We start from the raw sequence: 23,003 nt of genomic DNA on the forward strand, positions 1-23,003 counted from the left end.
CACATATGACCCTCTGACCGCTCAGAGCGGAAGGGCATTCGGTCTCCTGGGCACAGATACTGGCTGGCCCATTTCTTTGTGATGGCTTCCGGCCTGCTGCTGCTGCGCAGCCCCTCCTTCTCCTCCTCCTCCTCCTCCTCCTCGCAGAGCCCCCACAGAGAGCCAGCCTGGGAAAGAGAAGCTGGAAAGCAGCAGTAGCTCTAGCCGATTTCCATAGCTACGCAGGAGGCGGCAAGGGGACCAAGGCAGACGGGAAGGAGGGAGGGAGCCTCACAGATGCCCCCCTTTGCCAAGCTAGGCGTCTGTTGTTCTTGGACGCTGGGATAACAACGCCACCGCTTCGCCTTCTCCAGAAAATGCTGCACAGGCATCTCCACAGCAGGTTCCAGGACCAGGGATGAGCTGAGAATCAAGAGTGGGAGCCCTCTCCCTTCTCGACAACAGCATCTTCCCTGGCTGGGCTCCTCTCCTGGCCTCTCCCCCACTCATGGCCAAGAGCTGACGGGAAGAAGAGAGCAGGTCCCGGTGTTTCCTTCCACTGCCAAACACCATGATCCGCAAGAAAGCCTCGGCGCCGAGTCCCCCCGATGCCAGCCTCCTGCTCAGCAGTGCCAAGGGCTCCTCCGGGGGCCACTTGGGCGATGCCGGAGCCGTCCGAAACGGGGCCTCCGCCGGCAGCTTCGTAAGTACATGGGTAGAGCGAATTTAGAGTTATTGTTGGGATCCAATGTTTTTTTTACAAAAAAAGATCTGTCCTGCTCAGGGATGGCTGTGGGATCTGGTTGTGATGGCGTAAGCGGGCGAAAGCACTCTGCGCACGCTCGGGGTGCCAACTCTAGCATCGATCCCGTTGGAAGCACCCACGAGAGAACAAGGGCTGATTCAAACCCCCAGCAGTGCCTTAAAGCTTGATGGCGAGCGGTCTCTCGTCATGCAAATAAAAAAAATCCAGAAAGTTAAGAGGGCGAGAGTTGTAAGGTTCCACCAGGGAAGGAAGCTGGCTGTTCCCTTACGGGATTGCAATGAATTCGGGACCCTGAACATTATCGAGGTGTCGGTCTTCATGGGTTCTACGTAGAGGAAAAAGGAGAGCATGAGTAACTGCATCCTTGCCTAGGGCAATACATTCTGTGACGCCAAACCACCCTCTGCGATGTGTGGCACAGCCGGTCACCACAAAACGGGACCCTCTGTGCCCCTGGTGCAGCACTAGGGAAGCAGTCAAGAGAGAGCAGGGTAGACACACACCGGATTTGTGGTCCGAGCTGATTAAAATCTCTAAAAAATACAGCCTCTAATAGAGGACAGCAGTACCATCCAACGTCCCCTGGTCAGTGGTCATGTTTTCCGAACCCACAGCCTGAGTTGGCTCCAGAGGCTTCCCAGAGTCCTTTTCTCTGTCTAGATCTGTATGGTCTCACTTGACCTTCTTCTTGGTAGGATGCGGAAGAAGAGGATACGGTCTACATTTACAACAGAGACGGATATGATTCTTCCAACAGTCCCAGGGGAAATTACTTCAGGGATGGGAAAACGAAGATTGGTGAGCAATGCCTTTCTCTGCCCTATATCTCGGTGGCATAAATGGATAGCTCCGGAATGGATCTCGGACGCTGTCCCAACTGAACTCTTGCTTGGTATGAGATTCCAGCAGAGTTAATGTGCGGGCTGGTTTTGCGTTTTTTTGTTTTGGTTTGTTTGGAAGTTCATCCGGATGATTTGGCCGAAGCAGTATCCTTGATGAAACGGGATTCCTGCCCAAGAGCTCTTTCCCAATGGGGACATGGTGGCTCAGTGGCTAAGACGCCGAGCTTGTCGGTTGAAAGGTCGGCAGTTCAGTGGTTCGAATCCCGAGTGCCGCATAACAGGGTGAGCCCCCGTGACTTGTCCCAGCTTCTGCCAACCTAGCAGTTCGAAAGCATGTAAAAAATGCAAGTAGAAAAATAGGGACCACCTTTGGTGGGAAGGTAACAGCGTTCCGTGAGCCTTTGGCGTTGAGTCATGCCGGCCACATGACCACGGAGACGTCTTCGGACAGCGCTGGCTCTTCGGCTTTGAAACGGAGATGAGCACCGCCCCCTAGAGTCAGGAACGACTAGCACATATGTGCGAGGGAAATATCTCCCAAATATCGAAGATAAACTATGCCAAGAACCAGCTTCCAGGGTGAGGGACAGCACTTGGGAAAACTCGGAGCAATTCAACTGCATGAAAATTCAGAACACTTGCAATTTGTTTTATAATAATAAGGTAGCCTACTATGTATGAAAGCCTTTGGACCAAGGTTCAAAATGCCCATTTGGTTGGCTTGCAGACTTCGTGCTGGTTTGGGAGGAGAAAGCCCATCCCTCAAAGAAAAAGCATGGCAAACAGCTGCACCGTCAGGGAGAGGCAGCAACGGGCTCAAGAGCTGGCTGGGACCAACGCTATGGGCGGCACAAGAGATGGAAGCGGAAATTCCTCAAAAATTTGAGGAACGCCGGCCTCTTGATAGAGAAGGTGAGGTCGGGGGTGGGGGCAGCACCTCTGGCCTTGGAAGCCCCCCTCCAGGGGTGGCAGTAATATAGAGAGTGCCATGTTGGCATCAGAGACTGTCTAGGTCGGAGGTCAGCAACCTGTGGCTCTGGAGCCGCATGTGGCTCTTTCACCCCTCTGCTGCAGCTCCCTGTCACTCAAAATATGTGTCACAACTTCCAATGTGCGACACCTGCCGACATGAGATTTATTGAGCTTTTCAGCCCCCGGTACGCCAACCCCATGGGCAAATCCAAGAAAAGAAAAGTTTCAGAAGAAAACAGAACGTTTAATTCAACTACATATGGTAGTTTTGTGGCCGCTCAAGAAATAGTCAGGCACGGGAAGGGTTTTGTGGCTCCCGGTGTTTTCTTTTCTGTGGGGAAACGTGTCCAAATGGCTCTTTAGATTGTTTAAGGTTGCAGACCCCCTGGTCTAGGCTCAGTTGGCATTGGTGGAAATAACATCCCAATCTGACGTTTCTTTGCACTGAAATGGAATTGACCCAAGTATTTGGCAGAGGGCAGAGCTCCTCTGTCCTCCTCACTCAGAAAATTGTTGGCTTTTCATTGGAGTTCCTGGAGTTCTTTCTTAGGTGTTCTCCCCCTCCTTCTCATCTTGACACACTCCCCAACCCAAATGGGTTGCTTTTACAGGAGGAGATCCAGAGCGAACACAAGAGCATCCACTATCTGAAGCTGAGCACCCCCTGGGAGGTGCTGGTGTATTACGCCGAGGAGCTCTGCATGCGAGCACCTCTCCAAGTAAGCCCTTGGCTAATTTTGTGTGTCTGTGTGTTTCAGAGTGCGGTACAGGAACTCCACTTCCTCCCTGTCCTGCCACCTGGGTCCCCTGAGCGCAGGGGTAGGATTGAAAAATTTTAGCAACTGGTTTTCTGCCCAGTTGCTCGGTGGTCATGGGGGCGTGGCCTAGTCGGCTTCCTGCACCATGGCAGGGGGGGCATTCCCACCCTCCCCAGGCTCCGGAGGCTTTCTTCAAGCCTCCGGGATGGCGAAAAAGGCCTCCTCCAGGCTCTGGAGGCCCTCCAGAGGCCAGAAACAGGCCCATTTCCGGACTTCTGGTAGGCCTGTTTTTCGCCCTCCCAGAGCTCCCTGCGGGCCCTGCACTTAACTGGCATCCAAAACTGGCCATGTGGAGACTCCTGGGAGGGGAGGGGTGGGTGGGGTCAGCCAGTCCTTGCAACTACCGGTTTGGCGAACCAGATTAAAATTAACATCCGGTTTGTCCGAATCAGTCCGAACCGGCTGAATCCTACCCCTGCCTGAGCTGCTCTTTTCTTCCCAGGCTCACCCCAATCCAGACAGAAATAGTTCCGACCACCTGCTTCGGAAGTTGTGCATCCCCAACGTCATGGATCAGAGGGTGCCTAACAAGCCTGTGGACTACTACACCTGTGCCTTCCGCAAGTCCAAGCTCGACAGGTAAGCAAGGGCAAGGGGTGCAAGGGCACCGGTGCTCTGATGGAGCATCGGCCTGGGTGAAGGGTTCTGGCTCCAGGTTGGCTGCAGCAGCAAAAGAGAGAATTTCCTGGTGCCTGTAGACCAGAGGTGTCAAACTCACGGCATCATGTGACGTATTGGGACTTTTTTCCCCTTCACTAAACCAGGCGTGAGGGTGGCCAGCGCATGACACATCTGGCCTATGGGCCGGAAGTTTGACAGCCTGCTGTAGACAATCTCCTGGGAAGAGAGATCCTGCTTTCCTAGGATTTTCCTCCACCTGACGGGAGGTGGGGTGGATTGCTGGACAAAGGCGCAGGTTTAAGTCAAGGATGGCAACTGCACCCCACAAAGGCCGGTTCAGCTTTGAAGAACATTTCATGTTGGGTTTGGGCTTGAAATCTGTTGCTCTCTTTTCCAGATTCCTGGGCAGTGATTTGCACGACTCCTACTTCACCAATACGCAAAGGCATCGCATCGTAAGCTCTCTTAGGGGCTGGGGCAGAAAGCTTTGGAACTGGGGCAGATGAAGCCAATTCAGAGGAAGGAAGCCCCCCCCCCACTTTCTCTGCTGTTTTGGCCGTGGGCTCGCTTTCTTGGGGGGATGGCCAAACATTGCCGCTTTCCTTTCCTTTTTTTTCCCCTGAATTTTTATTTTATTTTATTTTGATTCAAACATTAAACAGTGTGTCGTCCGGGTACAAATATTTTGTGCAAATATTTTATACAGTAACAATTACAATTTGCAGTCATGTTTATTATTTTATCTATTCTTAATGCTCATATTAATATATACCCGTGATGGCGAACCTATGGCACGCGTGCCACAGGTGGCATGCGAAGCCATTTCTGCGGGCACACGAACCGTCGCCCTAGATCAGCTCTACCGTGAATGTGCGTGTGCCTCCCACTGGCCAGCTGATTTTCGGGTCTCTGCCATGCATGCGGGAGACGCGTGTGCATGCCCATGCTGCCCCTCCCCTCCTGGAGTCTCTATGCGGCCCATTTTGGATACCAGGTAAGTACAGGGCTCGCGCAGAGGCTCTGGGAGGGCAAAAAACAGGCCTAATGGAAGTCCAGAAACAGGCCGTTTCTGACCTCCGGAGGGCCGGTGGAGGCCATTTTCGCCTTCCTGGAGGCACCAGAAAGGCCTCCGGAACCTGTGGAGGGCAAAAAACGGGCCTACCGGAAGTCCGGAAAAGGGCCGTTTCCGGCTTCTGGAGGCTTCAGTGAGGCCTACTAGGCCCAAAACAGGGTGCTGGGGGGGGGGCAGCATAGGGGGGTGGGGCATGCATGAGGGACATTGTATTATGGGTGCATGCTATCGCGTGCACGCGCTTTTGGCACCCGAGGAAAAAAAGGCTAGCCATCACTGATATATACTATACCTAATACTGTAACAGTCCTCTTCTTATTTAACTTTATTAAAACGTTTTCTCTATTTCACTCCTCTGCTTTTTTCCACTTTTCAGATTTATTCTCTAACCATTGATAAAACGATTCCCATGTGTTACAGTGATCGAATTGTTCCTTCTCTTTAATTTCAAGTGTTAACCTATTCATTTCTGCACATTCTAATGTTTTCCTAATCACATTCTCATCCGTAGGGATCTCATTTTTCCAATTTTGTGCAAATACAATCCTAGCTGCAGGTATTACGCGAATTATCAAATATACATTTTCTTTTTTGTTAAGTTTCTGGTAAAGATCCCCAACAAAAATAATTCCGGTTTCAGATCAATATGCTGTTGTATCATCTCCTCTAGCCGCCTACATACTTTTATCCAATATTTTTTGGCTTTTGCACATGTCCACCGTTTCTTTTCTTTTATCGGCAGTTCTTGTTCTGGCTTTCTGTGTCCCGGTGCATGACCCGTTAATACCACCTGCAGGTGTATGAAATCTTGGCACGGACGATTTACGGGAAACGGAAGCACGCGGAAATAGGCATTGACCGGCTGCTGAACGAAGGAGTCTATTCCGCCGCTTTCCCGCTGCACGAGGTAAGCGTGCCATGGAGGCTTCCCAACCAGAGGTGGGATTCACTTACCTTCCCTACTGGTTCATAAATGTGAGCGTGCATGCTTTGCTCGCACGCGCCAGCTTTGCACATGCGCACGGCCTTCTGTGAATGCTCAGTAGTCGCACATTATATCCGGGCGGGTGGACAGAGCCTCCCGCAGTCGCCGCTACCGGTTTGCGCGATCCGGAGAGAACCGGCTGAATCCCACCAATGTTCCCAACGGGGAGCAGAGCATCAATGCAGAGAGGTTGTGGCTGGAAGGGTTGGGTCAGTGGTGAAATGTAAAATGTGTTACTACTAGTTCTGTGGGTGTGGCTTGGTGGGTAATGTGACTGGGTGGGCGTGGCCAACTTTTTTTTTTTACTTTACTTTTAAAAGCATTTTTTCAGCCGAAGAGATTGTACAAAAAATGCTTTTAAAAGCCTCTGACGATCCCAACTGAGCCGCCGGATCATCAGAGGCTTTTTTTTTTTTTACCTTTTAAAAGCATTTTTTCTACAACCTCTTCGGCCGAAGAGGTTTTAGAAAAAATGCTTTTAAAAGTTTTTTTAAAAAAAGCCTCTGATGATTGCGCGGCTCAGCTGGGCATGGGGGATAGGCAGGGATTTTTGCTACCGGTTCTCCGAACCACCCGCCGCCATTGCTGCCGGATCAGTGATCCGGTCCGAACCTGGAGCATTTCACCCCTGGATTGGGTCCATCTCAGCCCAGAGGTCCTGCCTCTTCAGCCCCAGTGCGGTCATCGGTCAACGAAGGGCTCCCCTGTCTTCTTCCTATCTTTTCTCTTTTGTGGTGCTCAAAGGAAAACAACACCTGGCATTTTTGAGCATCCCAAATCAGTCCTTCGCTAACCTTCCTGTAATATCCTTTAAATTTGGTTTTATTTATTTTTTTAGGGATAAGTTGTTTGGGTACCGTTCTTCTTACTGGGTTCCATATTCCAGATCTAGCATTTTAAGAGCCCTGCAAAAGTCTCTGAGGATTGACCTCCTTGACTTGTGGATGATGGGTATCCCCTCAATCTCTCTCTGTCTCTCTCTGTCTCTCTCTAGGGCCCCTATGAGCTGCCAGACTACGAGGTGCTAAATGAAGAACTGAACCCCCGGCAGATCCTGTACCGTTTTTGGGCCCGCTGGGCTTGCTGGTACAAATATCAGCCCCTTGACCACATCCGGGAATACTTTGGAGAGAAGGTGGCCATCTACTTCGCCTGGCTGGGTGAGATACTGTTGTGGCCGGCCAGCAGCCAGCAGAGCTGGCAGCAGATTCAGACAGTGAGGAGATTGGGGAGGAACGTGGGCCAGACCTGGAGTCTGGGAAAGGCTCTGATGAGTGCTCTATGTCGGAGGCAGAGATGGAGTCAGGGCCGTCTGACAGTTGTCAAGTGTCTTCGGAGTTAGACATCAGTGGGGCAGAAGAACAGCTGGAACCTGTTCCCAGTGTGCTCATGCACAGAGCTGCCAGGAGAAGGGAACAGCTAAGGAACAAGGGTCGACTCAGGAGTAAAGCCACAGGTGGACAGTGAATGGTCCCTCCCAGAGGGAATAAAAGAGGAGCGAAAGGGGAGTGGAGTTTGCAGGAGACAATTAGTTCGCTTAATTGCTTCGTGACTCTCCGAGACTCCTTGTCAAGTTTTGAAGATATCGGCCTGGCAGGTCTCCAAGCCAGATAAGGTCTGTGACTGTAAAATTCTCCCTTGAAAGACTTTCCTGGATGTGAATGAGAGGAATTCACAGTAACTTAATAAAAAGATTTTTTTATCGGGACAAGGAGTCTGCTCCGTGCTCTTGGGAAGCCTCGGTCAGAATAGACACATCCATAGGCCTGGGGGTGGGGTGGGCCAGAGGTCTTGCTTCCTTTGCCCAATCTAACCTCTCCCCCTCCTCCTCTTTCAGAGTATAAAACATAGATCAGGCTTTGAGCAAACTCAAAGACCATCAAGTATCTTGCACAGACCCTTAGCAAGGTCAGATGTATTGGCACAACTCGCCTTTCATGGACCCATTGATTCGCTTTAACCTTTCTTTAATCCATACGCAGATCACAATGTGGTATTGGGCAATCTCCGCTCATATTTAAATTATGGCTTAATCTACTGTGAGACCCCTGAAGCCGTTTCATGCCAAAAGCAAATTAAACATACGTGCGAACCGAAGTGGCAAGCTTGTCATGATATCAAGTGTCTGAGCCTGGCCCGAACGAAGCTGTACCTGTGCTATACGATTTACCATCTCTGACAGATTACCATATTTTTCGGAGTATAAGACACACTTTTTTCCCTCCTAAAAGAGGCTGAAAATTTGGGTGCGTCTTATACTCCGAATGTAGGTTTTTCAACACTTTTTTTCAGGCCTAACAAGTCGCTAGCGATCTTCCGGGCTTTGCCTGCTCCCTCCGACACTCAGCTGTTCTTTAGAAGCTTTTTTTCAGCGAAGTGATCTTCCGGGCTTTGCCTGCTCCCTCCAACTCTCAGCTGTGAAGCTTTTTTTCAGCCCTAACGAGGCGCTAGCAATCTTCCGAGCTTTGCCTGCTCCCTCCAACTCTCAGCTGTGAAGCTTTTTTTCAGCCCTAACGAGTTGTTAGCGAGTGAAGCGATCTTCGTGGTTTGCCTGCTTTTCTCATTACTTCTCTCACCAAAGATCAGTTGTGCTTTAGAAGCTGTTTTTTATCCCCAAGCAGGGGATAAAAACCAGCAAACTAATGTACTGAAGCTGAGCAGACTAAGGACGCTAACCAGATGAATACCTGGTAGGCAGATTTCCCCCCCCCCCCCATTTTCTCCCCAAAAACTAAGCTGCGTCTTATACTCCGGTGCGTCTTACACTCTGAAAAATACGGTACCTTCTCTAGGTGTGGGGAAAGGGCAGGGGGGCCTCTTCCTGACCCCATTGTCTTCTTTGCAGGCTTCTACACAGCCTGGCTGATCCCATCCGCAGCCATTGGCAGCTTTGTGTTCCTCGCTGGCCTCTTCACCATGGACATGAATGTGCCGGCGTGAGTGTAGAAGGACGCTGGTGGGAAGGTGGGGAAGAGAGAGACATGGAAGAGAGACGTGGACATCCAAGAGTCGCACCTTTCTCCTCCGAGTTGTTTACTTCCTTTTCCAAAACGAGCACTTATTTACCAAATTGACAGAGCACCGTTGTGTTCACTGAAAGTAGCGGTTGATGAGGCTCTTCCTAAGAGAAATAGGCCACTTCCCGCAAGCCTGCCCTTACGCATGGGCACAGCCCTTTCATGCCCAGGGGCAGTGGTGAAATTCAAATTTTTTTTACTACTGGTTCTGTGGATGTGGCTTGGTGGGTGTAGCAGGGGAAGGATGCTGCAAAATCTCCGTTCACACCGCACTCCAGGGGAAGGATACTGCAAAATCCCCATTCCCTCCCCACTTTGGGGCCAGTCAAAGGTGGGATTTGCCAGTTCTACGAACAGCTCAAAATTTCCACTACCGGTTTTCCAGAACCTGTCAGAACCTGCTGGATTTCACCCCTGCCCAGAGGGCATCTCCATCTCTGAGGTGGGAGACGGAGGCTCTTCCTACTCCTTCTAACTGACTTGGCCCCATCTACTATCACACAGCCTCCAGGTTGAAGGGCAGTCTACTTCGGAGCAACCAGGGCATCGATAAGGGCTCTTGGAATCCTCCTGGAGGTCTCCTTGACAACAGAATCCCCTTAAGCTGAGGGGAGGCGAGGCTCTGGCACTCCGCAGAAGCCGTTTCCCCCAAAGGCTTTGTCAACCGTCCCAACTCAGTCGTCTAGCAAGGATGGCCATTTGTTTTTGCCAAGAGTATACTTTACTGAGGTCTTCCCACACAAACAGGGACGTGGTGGCTCAGGGGCTAAGATACTGAGCTTGTCGATCGAAAGGTCAGCAGTTCAGTGGTTCGAATCCCTAGCGCTGCGTCACGGGGTGAGCTCCCATGACTTGTCCCAGCTCCTGCCAACCTAGCAGTTCAAAAGCACGTAAAAAAAAAAAATGCAAGTAGAAAAATAGGGACCACCATTGGTGGGAAGGTAACAGCGTTCCGTGTGCCTTTGACGTTGAGTCATGCCGGCCACATGACCACGGAGACATCTTTGGACAGCGCTGGCTCTTTGGCTTTGAAACGGAGAATCGGGAACGACTAGCACATATGTGCAAGGGGAACCTTTACCTCCCACATTTTTCTTTTCACCTCCCCCCCTCGGCCATCCCCCATTATCTGTAAATGTCCAATTAGGCGCTTGTATCTTGTTTAGGAAACAGGTTCACAGTTCCCAGCTCTGTATACCGATGGCTGGCACTATTCACATGGTTCAGCTGAGCTTCCATTTCCCCTCCCCTTCTTCCTACTTACTTTCCAATCTTTCTCTCCCCCTCCTCCGCCGTTGCTAATGTCAGGATGTCAGCTCATGAAACTTGGATCGGCGAAATGCAAGCATGACACCTCTTCTCTTTTCCACCTCTTTTCCAGGAAAGAGATCTGCAACAGTGGGGGGGAATTCCTCATGTGCCCTCTGTGCGATACTTGTGGCAACTGGAATATCTCCGAGATCTGCCCCATGGCAAAGGCAAGGGGGCTTCCCTCACCTTCGGGGGGTGGGGCGGTGCATAGCAATAGTACTTAAGACTTATATACCACTTCACAGTGCTTTACAGCCCTCTCTAAGCGGTTTACAGAATCAGCCTATTGCCCCCAACAATCCGGGTCCTCATTTTACCGTCCTCGGAAGGATGGAAGTCTGAATTTTAGCCTACTGAGATTTGAAGTGCGAAATTGCAGGCAGCCAGCAGGCTGCAGATGTAGCCTGCAGTACTGCACTTTAACCACTTGCCACTGTGGCGCATAGCTGAGGGGGAACAGGGCTCCCTTGTCACCTCAACAGTTGGAGGGGACATTTTTCTTAAGGAGGGCAAGGGAGAAGATCTAAGATCCACTGGCTCCCAAGACGGACACACATTAGCAGTTTTGAGTTCCACCTTGGAGAGGCAAAGGGTACAGGCGATCTGGCTCCTCCATGTATAAAATAGGAACAATTGCCGAACTAAATCACCAGCTTACTTATATATATATATTTTCATTCCTCATATATTTGCTCAGTATCCCAAAGGATGACAGTTCTATCGTAGGGAACCACTGGAATCATAATAATTGTATGGGTATATACACAGTATACCCATACAGCGAAATTCACTTAACACCCAAAGTCCAGGTCCAACATACATACCGTGTTTTCCCAAAAATAAGACCCTATCTTATATTTTTTTGAACCTTGAAATAAACGCTTGGCCTTAGTGCCTTGTGCTCAAAAGCCCGATTGGGCTTATTATCAGGGGATGTCTTATTTTGGGGAAACAGGATAGATAGATGGATGGATGGATGGATGGATGGATGGATGGATGGATGGATGATACCGTGTTTCCCCGAAAATAAGACCCTATCTCATATTTTTTTGAACCTTGAAATAAACGCTTGGTCTTATTGCCTTGTGCTCAAAAGCCCGATTGGGCTTATTATCAGGGGATGTCTTATTTTGGGGGAGACAGGGTAACAATCTCCAAACACACCCCAACCCACCGCAAATTCATGAGGGCAAACCCAAAAAATCATGGGGGCAAACCCAGTATCCAAAGTCCTAAACTCGGAATTATTCGCTCTTATTTTTTAGACTCGGGAATTAGATGCTTTTTTGGTGACTCCTGGGATTGTGGTGAAAAAGCAGGATAGATGCCTCCTAGGCCGAAGTTGCTCATCCCTCGCAGAATGGAAACGAGGGGAGGTAGCCACTTGCAAATCAAATCCTCCAGTCTGGGAGAGTTCTTCCCAATTCTGTTTCTCCATCTCTTCAGGTTGGTTACCTCTTCGACCATCCGGGAACGGTTTTCTTCAGCATCTTCATGTCCTTCTGGGCTGTGACGTTTCTGGAGTACTGGAAACGGAGAAACGCCACTCTGGCTCACCACTGGGACTGCATGGACTTCCAAGAGGAAGAGGCAAGGGCTCTCTTTTCCCACTCTTTTCCCGCCGCTCTGCCCAAGCAAGCCGGACGTCATTCCTTCCCTTCTCCTGCTGTGCAGGAGAAGCCTCCGTAGAACCCCGATGGAAACCACTTGGAGCCATCACACTGAACGTACACGAGCCCACAATTAATATTAAGAAAATTCCAATTAAGTTTCGCCTTTTATCTTTGGATGGCCAGCAGGCATTTCCCAGAGCAGTTTACCAAAGAGAGTTAAGAGGTTGACTCAATCCAATGAAGCTGTAATTCTGCCCAACTGAGCATTGCCTCACTGAAAGGCATCAAATTCTGTTATTGGTAACTCCAGTACAAGAGCAGAATAATGCCGGGAAGGATGCCGATCACAAATCAGCTCGTAATAAGACCAAGTGAAAGACACCGTCCTCATCAGGGGTGGGATTCAGCCGGTTCGGTTCGGATCAGTTCAGGCGAACCGGTAGCTCTGATGATCAGCTGAGAGCGCACTAGTTCGCTCCGACAATCAGCTGGGCCTGCCCGTCTGCCCCTGTACTATATCGATCTATATTTCCTTTGTTTGAAGCCCAGCTGATAGGCGCGGCAGAGCAGATTGCCGTGCCTCAGCTGTTTTACTCACCGGGGCTGCAGTAAAGGTAAATTTTAGAACTGTTTTCAAATAGACTGAGCATGCGCAGAGTGCGCGCTCAGCAAACCGGTTGTTACACCGGTGGAATCCCACCACTGGTCCTCATGTAACTGGAAGTAGCTCCTATTGAGAGAGTCTGCTTGATGTAAGTGCTTAAGGCACCATGTTACAAAACCGGGAGTTCTAATCCTGTCCTAGGCACAGCTGGCCGTCTTGGGCCAGTCACTCTCTCTCAGCCCTAGGAAGCAGGCAAGGACAAGCCACCTCCGAAATCTTGCCAAGAAAACTGTAGGCAACTTTCCAGGCCAGGAATCAGCCCCGAGTTGAAGGCACAAAAACAAAAAACTAAACCTCCCATTGTGTTTACACAAAGGTTACTCCCTTGTTCATTCCCACCCTGATTTTTTTTTTCCTTTCCTCTCCCACTCTCTCTCTCTCTTACCCACCTGCTCCTAGGAACGTCCTCGCCCAGAGTTTGCTGCTATGGCCCCGTGCCTGGAACAGAACCCCATCACGGGACTGAAGGAGCCCCATTTCCCGGAGCACGACCGACTATCACGAATCTTGACCGGATCCATGGCTATTGTCATCATGGTGAGAGCAGGGGTGGGCTGCTACGGGTTCGCCTGGGTTCAGGAGAACCCGTAGCTAATGTTATGGATGGTTCAGAGAACCTCCAAATCCCACCCCTGGCTGGCCCCGCCCACCCTGCCCCTCCCAGGAGTCTCCACGCGGCCCATTTTGGATGCAAGGTAAGTACAGGGCCCACACAGAGGCTCAGGGAGGGGGAAAAACAGGACTCCCAGAAGTTCCGGAACGCCGGAAACAGGCCCATTTTGGCCTCCGGAAGATCTCCGGAGCCCGGGGGAGGCAGTTTTTACCCTCCCAGAGACTCGAAGAAAGCCTCCGGAGCTTGGGGAAGGCAAAAATGGCCCCCCCTGCCATGGTGCAGGATGCCGACATGGCCACACCCACCATGGCCACGCCCGCCAAGCAACCAGGCAGAGAACCCATTGCTGAAATTTTTGAAGCCGACCCCTGGGTGAGAGGTTATTGCCATCAAGGTGTGGGGAGACGAGAGAGTGATCCCTGTCCCAAATCCCTGATGCTCCTCTCGTGTCTTGGCTCCTCCTCTTTCTCCATAGCTCTGTGTGGTAATGATCTTTTTGGTGTCGGTGATCATGTACCGTGGGATTGTCAGCACCGCAATGTACCACACCGGGAACAGAGTTCTGATGACGCAGGTGAGGGCTGCTTGGACTCCTCCTCCCTCAATGATTCCTTTGTGCCTCCCCAGAGATATTCCATATCGTCCTTTCTCCAGATTTAGGATTTCACAAGAGATTCACAGAATTATGGGCAGTTCCTCTTTTCGTTTGCACAAGGGGGAAAAAAGCGTCTGTGAAGGCAGAACTTGATTTTAAATTATCCACAGTCCAGTTTGCTAACACTCTAATACAAGGAACCATAAGACAACAATAGCAGTCATATAAAGAGAGGCTTTTAACCTGCCTTCCGGACTTCTGGTTGGTAGCCATAAATTATGGTGAACTGAAATTACTTTCTGTGTAAATATTATCTTGAAAGCCTCCGGGCTCTTGTGTGCTTTAAGGTCAGTTATTTGTTTATTGCTCTCTAGAATTTCTAGATAGGTTCGAATCCCGAGTGCCACGTAAGGGGGTGAGCTCCTGTTACTTGTCCCAGCTTCTGCCAACCTAGCAGTTCGAAAGCACGTTTAAAAAAAATGCAAGTTGAAAAAATAGGGACCACCTTTGGTGGGAAGAGAACAGCGTTCCGTGCACCTTTGGCGTTGAGTCATGCCGGCCACAAGACCACGGAGACATCTTCGGACAGCGCTGGCTCTTCGGTTTTGAAACGGAGATGAGCACCGCCCCCTAGAGTCAGGAACGACTAGCATATATGTGCGAGGGGAACGTTTACCTTTAGAATTTCTTGCTGGGGTACCCTGAAAGTTCAGGGAAGTTCAGAGCAAAATGAGGTCCCCTCTCGGAGGAGAGGTGTTGAGGGAAGAGAAATCGGGGTGACATGGGGCCTCTTTCCCCCTCTTCCTGCAGGCAGGTAACATTGCGAATATCAGCAGCTCCATGGTGAACTTGGTGCTCATCCTTCTCATGAGCCAGGTCTACACCTCCTTGGCCGATAAACTTACCAGATGGGGTGAGTGGAAGTTCTTACCACAGGTGCAGAGGTGTTATTCAACTGGTTCTGACCAGTTCTGGAGAACCGGTATCGGAAATTTTGAGTTGTTCGGAGAACTGGCAAATATCACCTCTGATTGGCCCTGCCCCCATCTATTCACTGCCTCCCGAGGCCCAGCTGATCGGGAGGAAATGGAAATTTTGCAGTAACCTTCCCCTGGAGTGGGGTGGGAATGGGGATTTTGCAGTATCCTTTCCCTGGAGTGGGGAGGGAATGGGGATTTTGCAGTAACCTTCCCCTGGAGTGGGAATGGGGATTTTGCAGTATCTTTCCCTTGGAGTGGGGAGGGAATGGGGATTTTGCAGTATCCTTCCCCTGGAGTGGGGAGGGAATGGGGATTTTGCAGTATCCTTCCCCTGGAGTGGGGAGGGAATGGGGATTTTGCAGTATCCTTCCCCTGGAGTGGGGAGGAAATGGGGATTTTGCAGTATCCTTCCCTTGGAGTGGGGGGGGAATGGAGAATTTACAGTATCCTTCCTCTGCCACGCCCACCAAGCCACACCCACCAAGCCACACCACGCCCACCAAGCCACACCCACAGAACGGTGGTAAAAAAAAATTGAATCCCACCACTGCACAGGTAGTCCATTAGCCCACAGGATGTTTTGCTTTTATGAAACTCAAAAACTTTCTTTCACATCATTTGGGAAATTGTGGGGGGACGGAGGACACCACATTTCACAGAATTGGAACTTTTACCGCTGATTATCAGACTTTCCTCTTGCTGAAAAAGGAACCTGATCAGAACTCCGGCTGGTTCTGTTGGCATCTACTGACCCCGACTGTCTTCATCCATCTCTCTTGCTTCCCCACCCCTTGCAGAAATGCACCGGACTCAAACCCAGCATGAGGATGCCTTCACCTTCAAAGTTTTCATTTTCCAGTTTGTGAACTTCTATTCGTCTCCTTTCTATGTGGCTTTCTTCAAAGGCAGGTAGGGGAACGCGGTGAAAAGGTTTCCGCTCGGAGGTAGGGATGGAAGGGGGCTCCTCGGAGGGGGGTCCTTGCGCAATCTGGCCCTTCTCACAAATCTAGGGCAGCGGTCAGCCACCTGCAGCTCTGGAGCCGCATGTGGCTCTTTCACCCCTCTGCTGCGGCTCCCTGACACTCAAAATATGTGTCACAACTTCCAATGTGCGACACCCACCGGCATTATTGAGCTTTTCAATCTCCCGGTAGGCCAACCATGGATAAATCCAAGAAAAGAAAAGTTTCAGAAGAAAACAGAACATTTAATTCAACTACATATGCTAGTTTTGTGGCCACTAAAGAAATAGTCAGGCACGGGAAGGATTTTGTGGCTCCCGGTGTTTTCTTCTCTGTGGGAAACGGGTCCAAATGGCTCTTTGAGTGTTTCAGGTTGCAGACCACTGATCTTGGGAGTTGCCAAACCAGATTTGAGGAGCCTCCAACTCGAGCTGGGGCTTCCCTGTCTTTTCAGCCTGTACTCTCAAGTCTTCCTCAAACCTTATTAGCCAAATCTGGATCTCTCCCTGTCAAAAGTCTGTGCTGGCCCAGAGTTGGGTTCATAACGCAAACACACAAGCAAGAATTGGGCTTCCTATTCTCAGGGCTGGACCTGCCCATCCTCGGATGACTTTCCGTTCTTTTCAATCCCTTCCATTTTTCCCAGCAGGTTTGTGGGCTACCCTGGTCAATACGGACAGCTCCTGGGCATGAGGAACGAAGATGTAAGCACAATGCAGCAGCGGGTCCTTGTGCATGCTGGCATTTCTGAGCACTGACAACCTCTTCTCAAAAAGATTGGGCAGAGGCCGCATTCCACCATGCATATCTGCATTTTCTTTTGCTGCACCGTCACTGCTGAGCAAATTGGTTCGGTCGGTGAATGCAATATTTAATGTTATGCCTATTTAACCAAGGCCACGCAGAATAACAACAGAGTAGAGTAGAGTAGAGTAGAGTAGAGTAGAGTAGAGTAGAGTAGAGTAGAGTAGAGTAGAGTAGAGTAGAACAGAGTAGAGTAGAATAGAGTAAAGTAGAACAGAGTAGAGTAGAATAGAGTAGAGTAGAACAGAGTAGAGTAGAAAGAGTAGAATAGAGTAGAGTAGAGCAAGTAGAGTAGAATAGAGTAGAACAGAGTAGAGTAGAGTAGAGTAGAGTAGAGTAGAGTAGAATAGAATAGAATAGAATAGAATAGAACAGAACAGAGTAGAATAGAGAAGAATAGAGTAGAGTAGAGTAGAACAGAGTAGAGTAGAACAGAGTAGAATAGAATAGAGCAGAACAGAACAGAACAGAATAACAGAACAGAACAGAATAACAGAACAGAACAGAATAACAGAGTTGGAAGGGACCTTGGAGGTCTTCTAGTCCAACCCCCTGCTCAGGCAGGAAATCCTATAGCATTTCAGACAAATGGTTATCCAACATCTTCTTAAAAACTTCCAGTGTTGGAGCATTTACAACTACAACAGTAGAGTGAGCAGCAAGTGTCTTTTTAAGATTCGTGTCTTATTATTCATCGTGGCCCAAAGTGACAGCTTGTAAACCAGCGCCTGGAGTTTTCTAGGCTGCCTTGAGGCTCCAGTAACGGTTGTCCTCGATGTAAAGAGATGACGTACATCTATGTCCCCCACTCTCACCCTGCAGTGTGGTCCCGGCGGATGCCTCATTGAATTGGCCCAGCAGCTGTTCATCATCATGGTTGGGAAGCAGATCGTCAGCAACATCCAGGAATTCTTCGTTCCGTGAGTTGCTTTCCTGGGAAACGGGGTGAGAAAAACGGGGCGGTTTGGTGAAAGGAGTGCCAGGACCCGAGGGGGACAGCCAGTCTGAAGCATCCCGTTTCTTTTTTCCTGCAGAAAGCTGAAGGCTTGGCACCAGAAAAGAAAGCTGGCCAAGGTGCGAGGGGGGCAGATCTGCCAGGAGCCCAAACGGTGGGAGGAAGACTATGAACTGATCGAATGCGAAGGCCTCTTCGAGGAGTACCTGGAGATGGGTGAGCAGGAAGGGAGAACGGGATTCAGCTCCTTTGGAAGACAGAGGAGCAAAAAGGAGTTTGGGGTCTAGATTCAGCCCATCCCTTGGTCCAGTGAGACTTGGAGATCCTTTCTACAAGTGGCTGTCCAAAGATCGACAGCTACAATGATTCAGTGGTGGGCAGCAGACTTGTCCGCCCTCCCAACTTCCAAAACTTTCAGCAAAGCGAGTCCAAATGATATTGGATGCTCCCACTTTCGTTAGACTTAAGATGTTTAGGATAACTGAATTCCTCCAGTTCTCCTTTACCCTGAAAGTTTGGTCATCCAAATAGCCTTTGATTTTTCCACTAGAACAGGGGTCAGCAACCCGCAGCTCTGGAGCCGCATGTGGCTCTTTCATCCCTCTGCTGCAGCTCCCTGTCGCTGGTCAGTGCCACAATTTTGAGAGGAACTTCCGGTTGCCGGGGGGGAGGGGGAAGCATGGTGTGCCAGGAGGAGACTCTATGGCAACGGACGGGTTTTCCGGTCAGCTCCACAATTGATAGGGCTTTTGGTTAGGACAAGTAGAGGAAAAAGGACACCGCACTAGGAGGAGACTCTATGGTGGGAGAACCGGATTTCCAGTCGGCTCCAGAATTGAACAGGGAGCTTCCGGTTAGGACCTTTGTGACTCTTTGAGGGTTTAAGGTTGCCGAGCCTTGCAGCAGAATGACACGCAGAGCAGTGGTGGGATTCAAATATTTTTACTACTGGTTCTGTGGGCGTGCCTTGGTGGGCATGGCATGGCTTGAAGGGCATGGAAGGGGAAGGACATTGTAAAATGTCCATTCACACCCCACTCCAGGGGAAGGATACTGCAAAATCCCCATTTCCTTCCTATCAGCTGGGACTCGGGAGGCAGAGAATAGATGGGGGTGGGGCCAGTCAGAATTGTTACTACCGGTTCTCAGAACCACTCAAAATTTCCGTTACCGGTTCTCCAGAACTGGTCAGAACCTGCTGAAACCCACCTCTGATGCAGAAGTAAGGAAGGGCCACCCAAAGGAACGTCTTGTCAGTCTTAAGAGACACAAGCCTTGCTCCTCTGGTCACTCTGAGGATTGTTTAGGATTCTGTAAAACAGTGACACACTGAATATGGCCTCTTCTTTCTTCCTCTTCTTTCTTAGTGCTCCAGTTTGGCTTCATCACCATTTTTGTAGCTGCTTTCCCACTGGCCCCTCTCTTCGCCCTGCTCAATAACTGGGTTGAAATCCGTCTGGACGCCCAGAAATTTGTCTGCGAATACCGCCGACCGGTGGCTGAGCGAGCCCAGGACATCAGCGTTTGGTTCTTCCTTCTTGAGGTGTTGGCCCAAATCTCCGTTGTTGTCAATGTGAGTCTGGAAGAAACGGCGGAGATCCTCAAGCCGTTCCCCACTGACTGGTGGCTTCCAAGATCCCTTTCCTGGGGGGAATGTGGAGGTCCGCACCTTCTCCGGAGCTACGAGTTAAAGAGCAGAAAACTTCCCCCTCCTGATGACGGTCACTCTTGCCTGTTTGCCTCCAGGCCTTTCTCATCGCCTTCACGTCGGACTTCCTGCCACGGCTCCTCTACCAATATGAGTATGACAGCAACCTCCACGGCTACGTGAACTTCACCTTGGCTTACTCCCCACCCTCTTACGTGCACAGCAACCATACCATGTGCAGGTGAGCGGAGGGTCTCCATCGCCAGCAACCATGGTTAGGTGTTCTGACCTAGGCTTCCTGAGTCAGTAAAACACACGAGTGGTCCAAAAAACCTGTTTTATTTTAACAGCTGTGAATTCTGTTCATTCACTATTCCAAATAGTTGTAAAGAGTCCTTCGGGATAAGGCTGATCATCACCCACCTTTATCTCCCTTGACACGCTGCCAAAGACCTAATTGGCAAAGCTACACGGAGTCCAGAATCAAACAGAGCTTCAGACTTTAAATTGCACAGAATTAACAATGTTGCTTCCTGCAAAGGCCAACGTGCCTTTGCTCCTCTTTTAAATCTTATGGGAGGGGTCAATCATCTCCTAGCCCTACTCCCGAGTCGTCCCTTTTGTTTTAACTGTTCTTGCCTTCTGGCAGCTCTGCACATACACGCACTGGGAACAGGCTCCCCCTGTTCCTCTGCCTTACTGAGATCAGACTCTGGAGGCTCCAGAGGCAGCACATAACTCCCAGATGGCCCTGGCCCCCTCTCTGCCTCTGATGCAGAGCCCTCATCCGAGCCTTCGCCAGACTCCAGGACTGGCCCATGTTCCTTCCCAGCCTCCTCACTGTCCCACTCTGCTGCCAGCTCCACAGGCTGCTGCCAGACCACAACATTAGGCCTCCCCCACCCCATGAAACTGATCTGCCATGGCTCATTCACAGGTACAAAGCCTTCCGCGATGCTCAAGGGAACTACACCCTCTTTTATTGGAAACTTCTGGCCATTCGCCTGGGCTTCATCATCGCCTTTGAGGTGAGTCCTTTTTATGAAAAGAGTTTGAGTAGAGAATTACGACCATGTTTCCCCGAAAATAAGTCCTGTCCCAAAAAATAAGTCCTATCATGTTTTATGCATGTGCACCCAAAATAAGCCCTACCCCCCAAAATAAGCCCTACTTAAGTGCCTGTGCAGGCGCCCAGCATTCTGTCTGGTTGCTCATGGTGGCACTTACTCTGCCTCCGACGCACGAGGGGAGGGGAGGGGAGGCAGGGGTGAAATCTAAAATTTGTTACTACCGGTTCTGTGGGCGTGGCTTGGTGGGGGGTAATGTGACTGGGTGGGCATGGCCAATTCTTTTTTTTTTACTTTTAAAACCATTTTTTCTACAACCTCTTCGGCTAAGAGGTTGTAAAAAAATGTTTTCAAAGGGCTCTGAGGATCCAAGCTGAATTACCTGATAGGCTCAGGCTTTTTTTTAAAAAGCCTCTGCCGATCAGGGAACTCAGCTGGGATCCTCAGAGAATTTAAAAGAAAAAAAATCCTTATTTTCTTTTAAATGCTCTGACGATCCAAGATGAGTTCCCTGACTGCAATTTGGCAGTTCAGATCTCACCAGGCTCAAGGTTGACTCAGCCTTCCATCCTACCGAGGTGGGTAAAATGAGGACCCAGACTGTTGGGGGCAAGAGGCTGACTCTCTAAAACCACTTAAAGAGGGCTGCGAAGCACTGTGAAGCGGTATATAAATCTAAGTGCTATTGCTATCTTCCTTCCTTCCTTCCTTCCTTCCTTCCTTCCTTCCTTCCTTCCTTCCTTCCTTCCTTCCTTCCTTCCCTCCCTCCCTCCCTCCCAGTGGTGAGCATGCAGTATTGCAGGCTAACTCTGCCCACTGCAAAGAGTTCAATCTTGACCGACTCAAGGTTGACTCAGCCTTCCATTCTTCCGAGGTCGGTAAAATGAGGACCCAGATTGTTGGGGGCAAGAGGCTGACTCTGTAAACCGCTTAGAGAGGGGCTGTAAAGCACTGTAAAGTGGTATATAAGTCCAAATGCTATTGCTATTGCCATAATTCTGGGATGGGCGGCTCCTCTGGGCCCTCCTCCCTCCTTCTTTTTCCAGCATGTCGTCTTCTTCTGCTTGCGCCTGATTGATTGGCTGGTGCCAGACATCCCCGAATCCCTGGAAGTCAAGATCAAGAGGGAGCGTTACCTAGCCAAGCAGGCACTGGCTGACAACCAGGAAGCGCTGTTGACGACGGTGAGTGACGACTCTTCTCCCACCCCAGGTCAGTCCACGAGTGCGGCACAAAGCACAAAGCACGTGTGTATCCGTGTGTGTCTGTATGTATTGCTCCAGTGCCAAGAGATGGGTTCAGAAGAGGGAGAGGCAATGGTGGGTTTCTACCGGTTTGCCTCGGTTCAGGCGAACCGGTAGTGGCGGCAGTGGGAGGCAATCTCACTCGCCCAGACATCATCACAGAACCTCTGTGCATGCGCAGAAGCGCCGCACGCAAGCGAAGCGAGCGAGCACATGCGCATGCTCCTGGTTCCGAACCAGTAGCGAAGGTAAGAGGAACCCACTACTGGGGAGAGGGATGGACCCTTCCCCAGAACCAGCACCAATCGGGCTTCCAAGTTTAACAAGGAGCCATGCATCGCACTCTGAGCAAATCCAGATTTCCAGCCGAGAAACTCAGGCAGACTTTTAGCCCCCTTCCCCAATCTCTCTGAATCTGTGCCTCTCTATTCACCGCTCGCTGCAAGTTGAGCTACTGTAGTGTGGTGGTGTGATCACCCTCTGTGTCGTGGTGCAGTCTGTAGTGTGACGCTTGTGCCATCTGTGCTTTCTGTACGGCAAGATTGTCAGAAGGTGGCCCCCGCAGTGAGGTCTTCTCGGCTGCAAGGGCGACTCGGCTCCAGAATCGTAGGCATGGTGGGGTGGGGGAGGGGTGTGTCTTTCTTTCCACTGGAGGTATTGAAATATGGAACCAGTAGGGGGAAAAAACCTGGATTTCACTCCTCTGAAGCTCGTTTGGCTGAGGATGCAGTCCTGAGGCTGTCTAGATCAGGGGTCTCCAATCTTGGCAACTTTAAGCCTTGGCGGACTTCAATGCCCAGAATTCCCCAGCCAGATTTCTGGCGGACTTCAACGCCCAGAATTCCCCAGCCACCTTTCTGGTGGACTTCAACGCCCAGAATTCTGGGAGTTGAAGTCCACCAGGCTTAAAGTTGCCAAGGTTGGTGACCCCGGTGTAGATAACAGAAAAGAAAACAAGTTCGGAGGTCACACAGAGAGAGCTTCCTTTGGCAGCTGATCTGACCCGGCCCCCAATCACTTTCACAACTTATTGGGTTAAATAAACCACTTCTCCCCTTAAATACTCAACTAAAATGACTGCTTTCCTAAGAGCTTGCCTTTCAATTCCTCGCTGCAAGCCGCTCTGCAGAGCGGTGTTGAGATCTTGGGGAAAAAACGGAGCAAGCTTTTGCTCTCTTAACTCTAAGTACACTCTTCTGTTTTATTTCTACTTCTTTCTGTGCAGCAAGCAGCCTCTTATCCAGCAGTGTGAATTAGCAATACCACGAGTGAGGTCGAAGCATGGGCACCCGGGGAATCCCCGTTGATCAGGAAGCGTCTCCTCTCGACAGCGTGAACAATGCCAGCGGGGACAGGAGGGAGGCCCTTTCCTGCAACAGTCTTTGGAAGACCCAGAAGATTGGAGTTTTTTCTGTGTTATCTGAGATTCTCTCTCTCTCTCTCCACTTCTCTCTCTTCACTTCTCTCTCCATTTC

At 50.3% G+C, this 23,003-nt stretch overlaps 1 protein-coding gene across 1 annotated transcript; it reads left to right on the plus strand.

The window, feature by feature from the left end:
• The first annotated feature begins 550 nt into the window (after nucleotides 1–550).
• LOC139326050 (anoctamin-7-like) lies at nucleotides 551–22,785 on the plus strand. The gene is made up of 23 exons (XM_070956146.1): nucleotides 551–682; nucleotides 1,441–1,543; nucleotides 2,315–2,499; nucleotides 3,171–3,278; nucleotides 3,820–3,956; nucleotides 4,396–4,453; nucleotides 5,867–5,977; nucleotides 7,050–7,215; nucleotides 8,901–8,991; nucleotides 10,454–10,550; nucleotides 11,830–11,973; nucleotides 13,060–13,197; nucleotides 13,749–13,847; nucleotides 14,679–14,781; nucleotides 15,646–15,757; nucleotides 16,457–16,514; nucleotides 17,437–17,534; nucleotides 17,649–17,785; nucleotides 18,937–19,142; nucleotides 19,316–19,458; nucleotides 20,155–20,245; nucleotides 21,331–21,496; nucleotides 22,754–22,785. Exons 1-23 carry the CDS (start codon nucleotides 551–553, stop codon nucleotides 22,783–22,785), a joined length of 2,715 nt encoding a protein of 904 aa, XP_070812247.1.
• The last annotated feature ends 218 nt before the right edge of the window (nucleotides 22,786–23,003 follow it).

The sequence above is a fragment of the Pituophis catenifer genome, unplaced genomic scaffold (genome assembly GCF_029215685.1).
Source record: "Pituophis catenifer annectens isolate HBS135680 unplaced genomic scaffold, rPitCat1.0.hap2 SCAF_18, whole genome shotgun sequence".
NCBI lineage: Eukaryota > Metazoa > Chordata > Lepidosauria > Squamata > Colubridae > Pituophis > Pituophis catenifer.

Excerpts from the sequence above, each read along its gene's own strand:
- LOC139326050 (XM_070956146.1), top strand. The coding sequence starts at position 551 with ATGATCCGCAAGAAAGCCTCGGCGCCGAGTCCCCCCGATGCCAGCCTC. Across the intron at positions 8,992-10,453 it reads ATGGACATGAATGTGCCGGC|GAAAGAGATCTGCAACAGTG; the intron begins GTGAGTGTAGAA and ends CCTCTTTTCCAG. Across the intron at positions 11,974-13,059 it reads TGGACTTCCAAGAGGAAGAG|GAACGTCCTCGCCCAGAGTT; the intron begins GCAAGGGCTCTC and ends ACCTGCTCCTAG.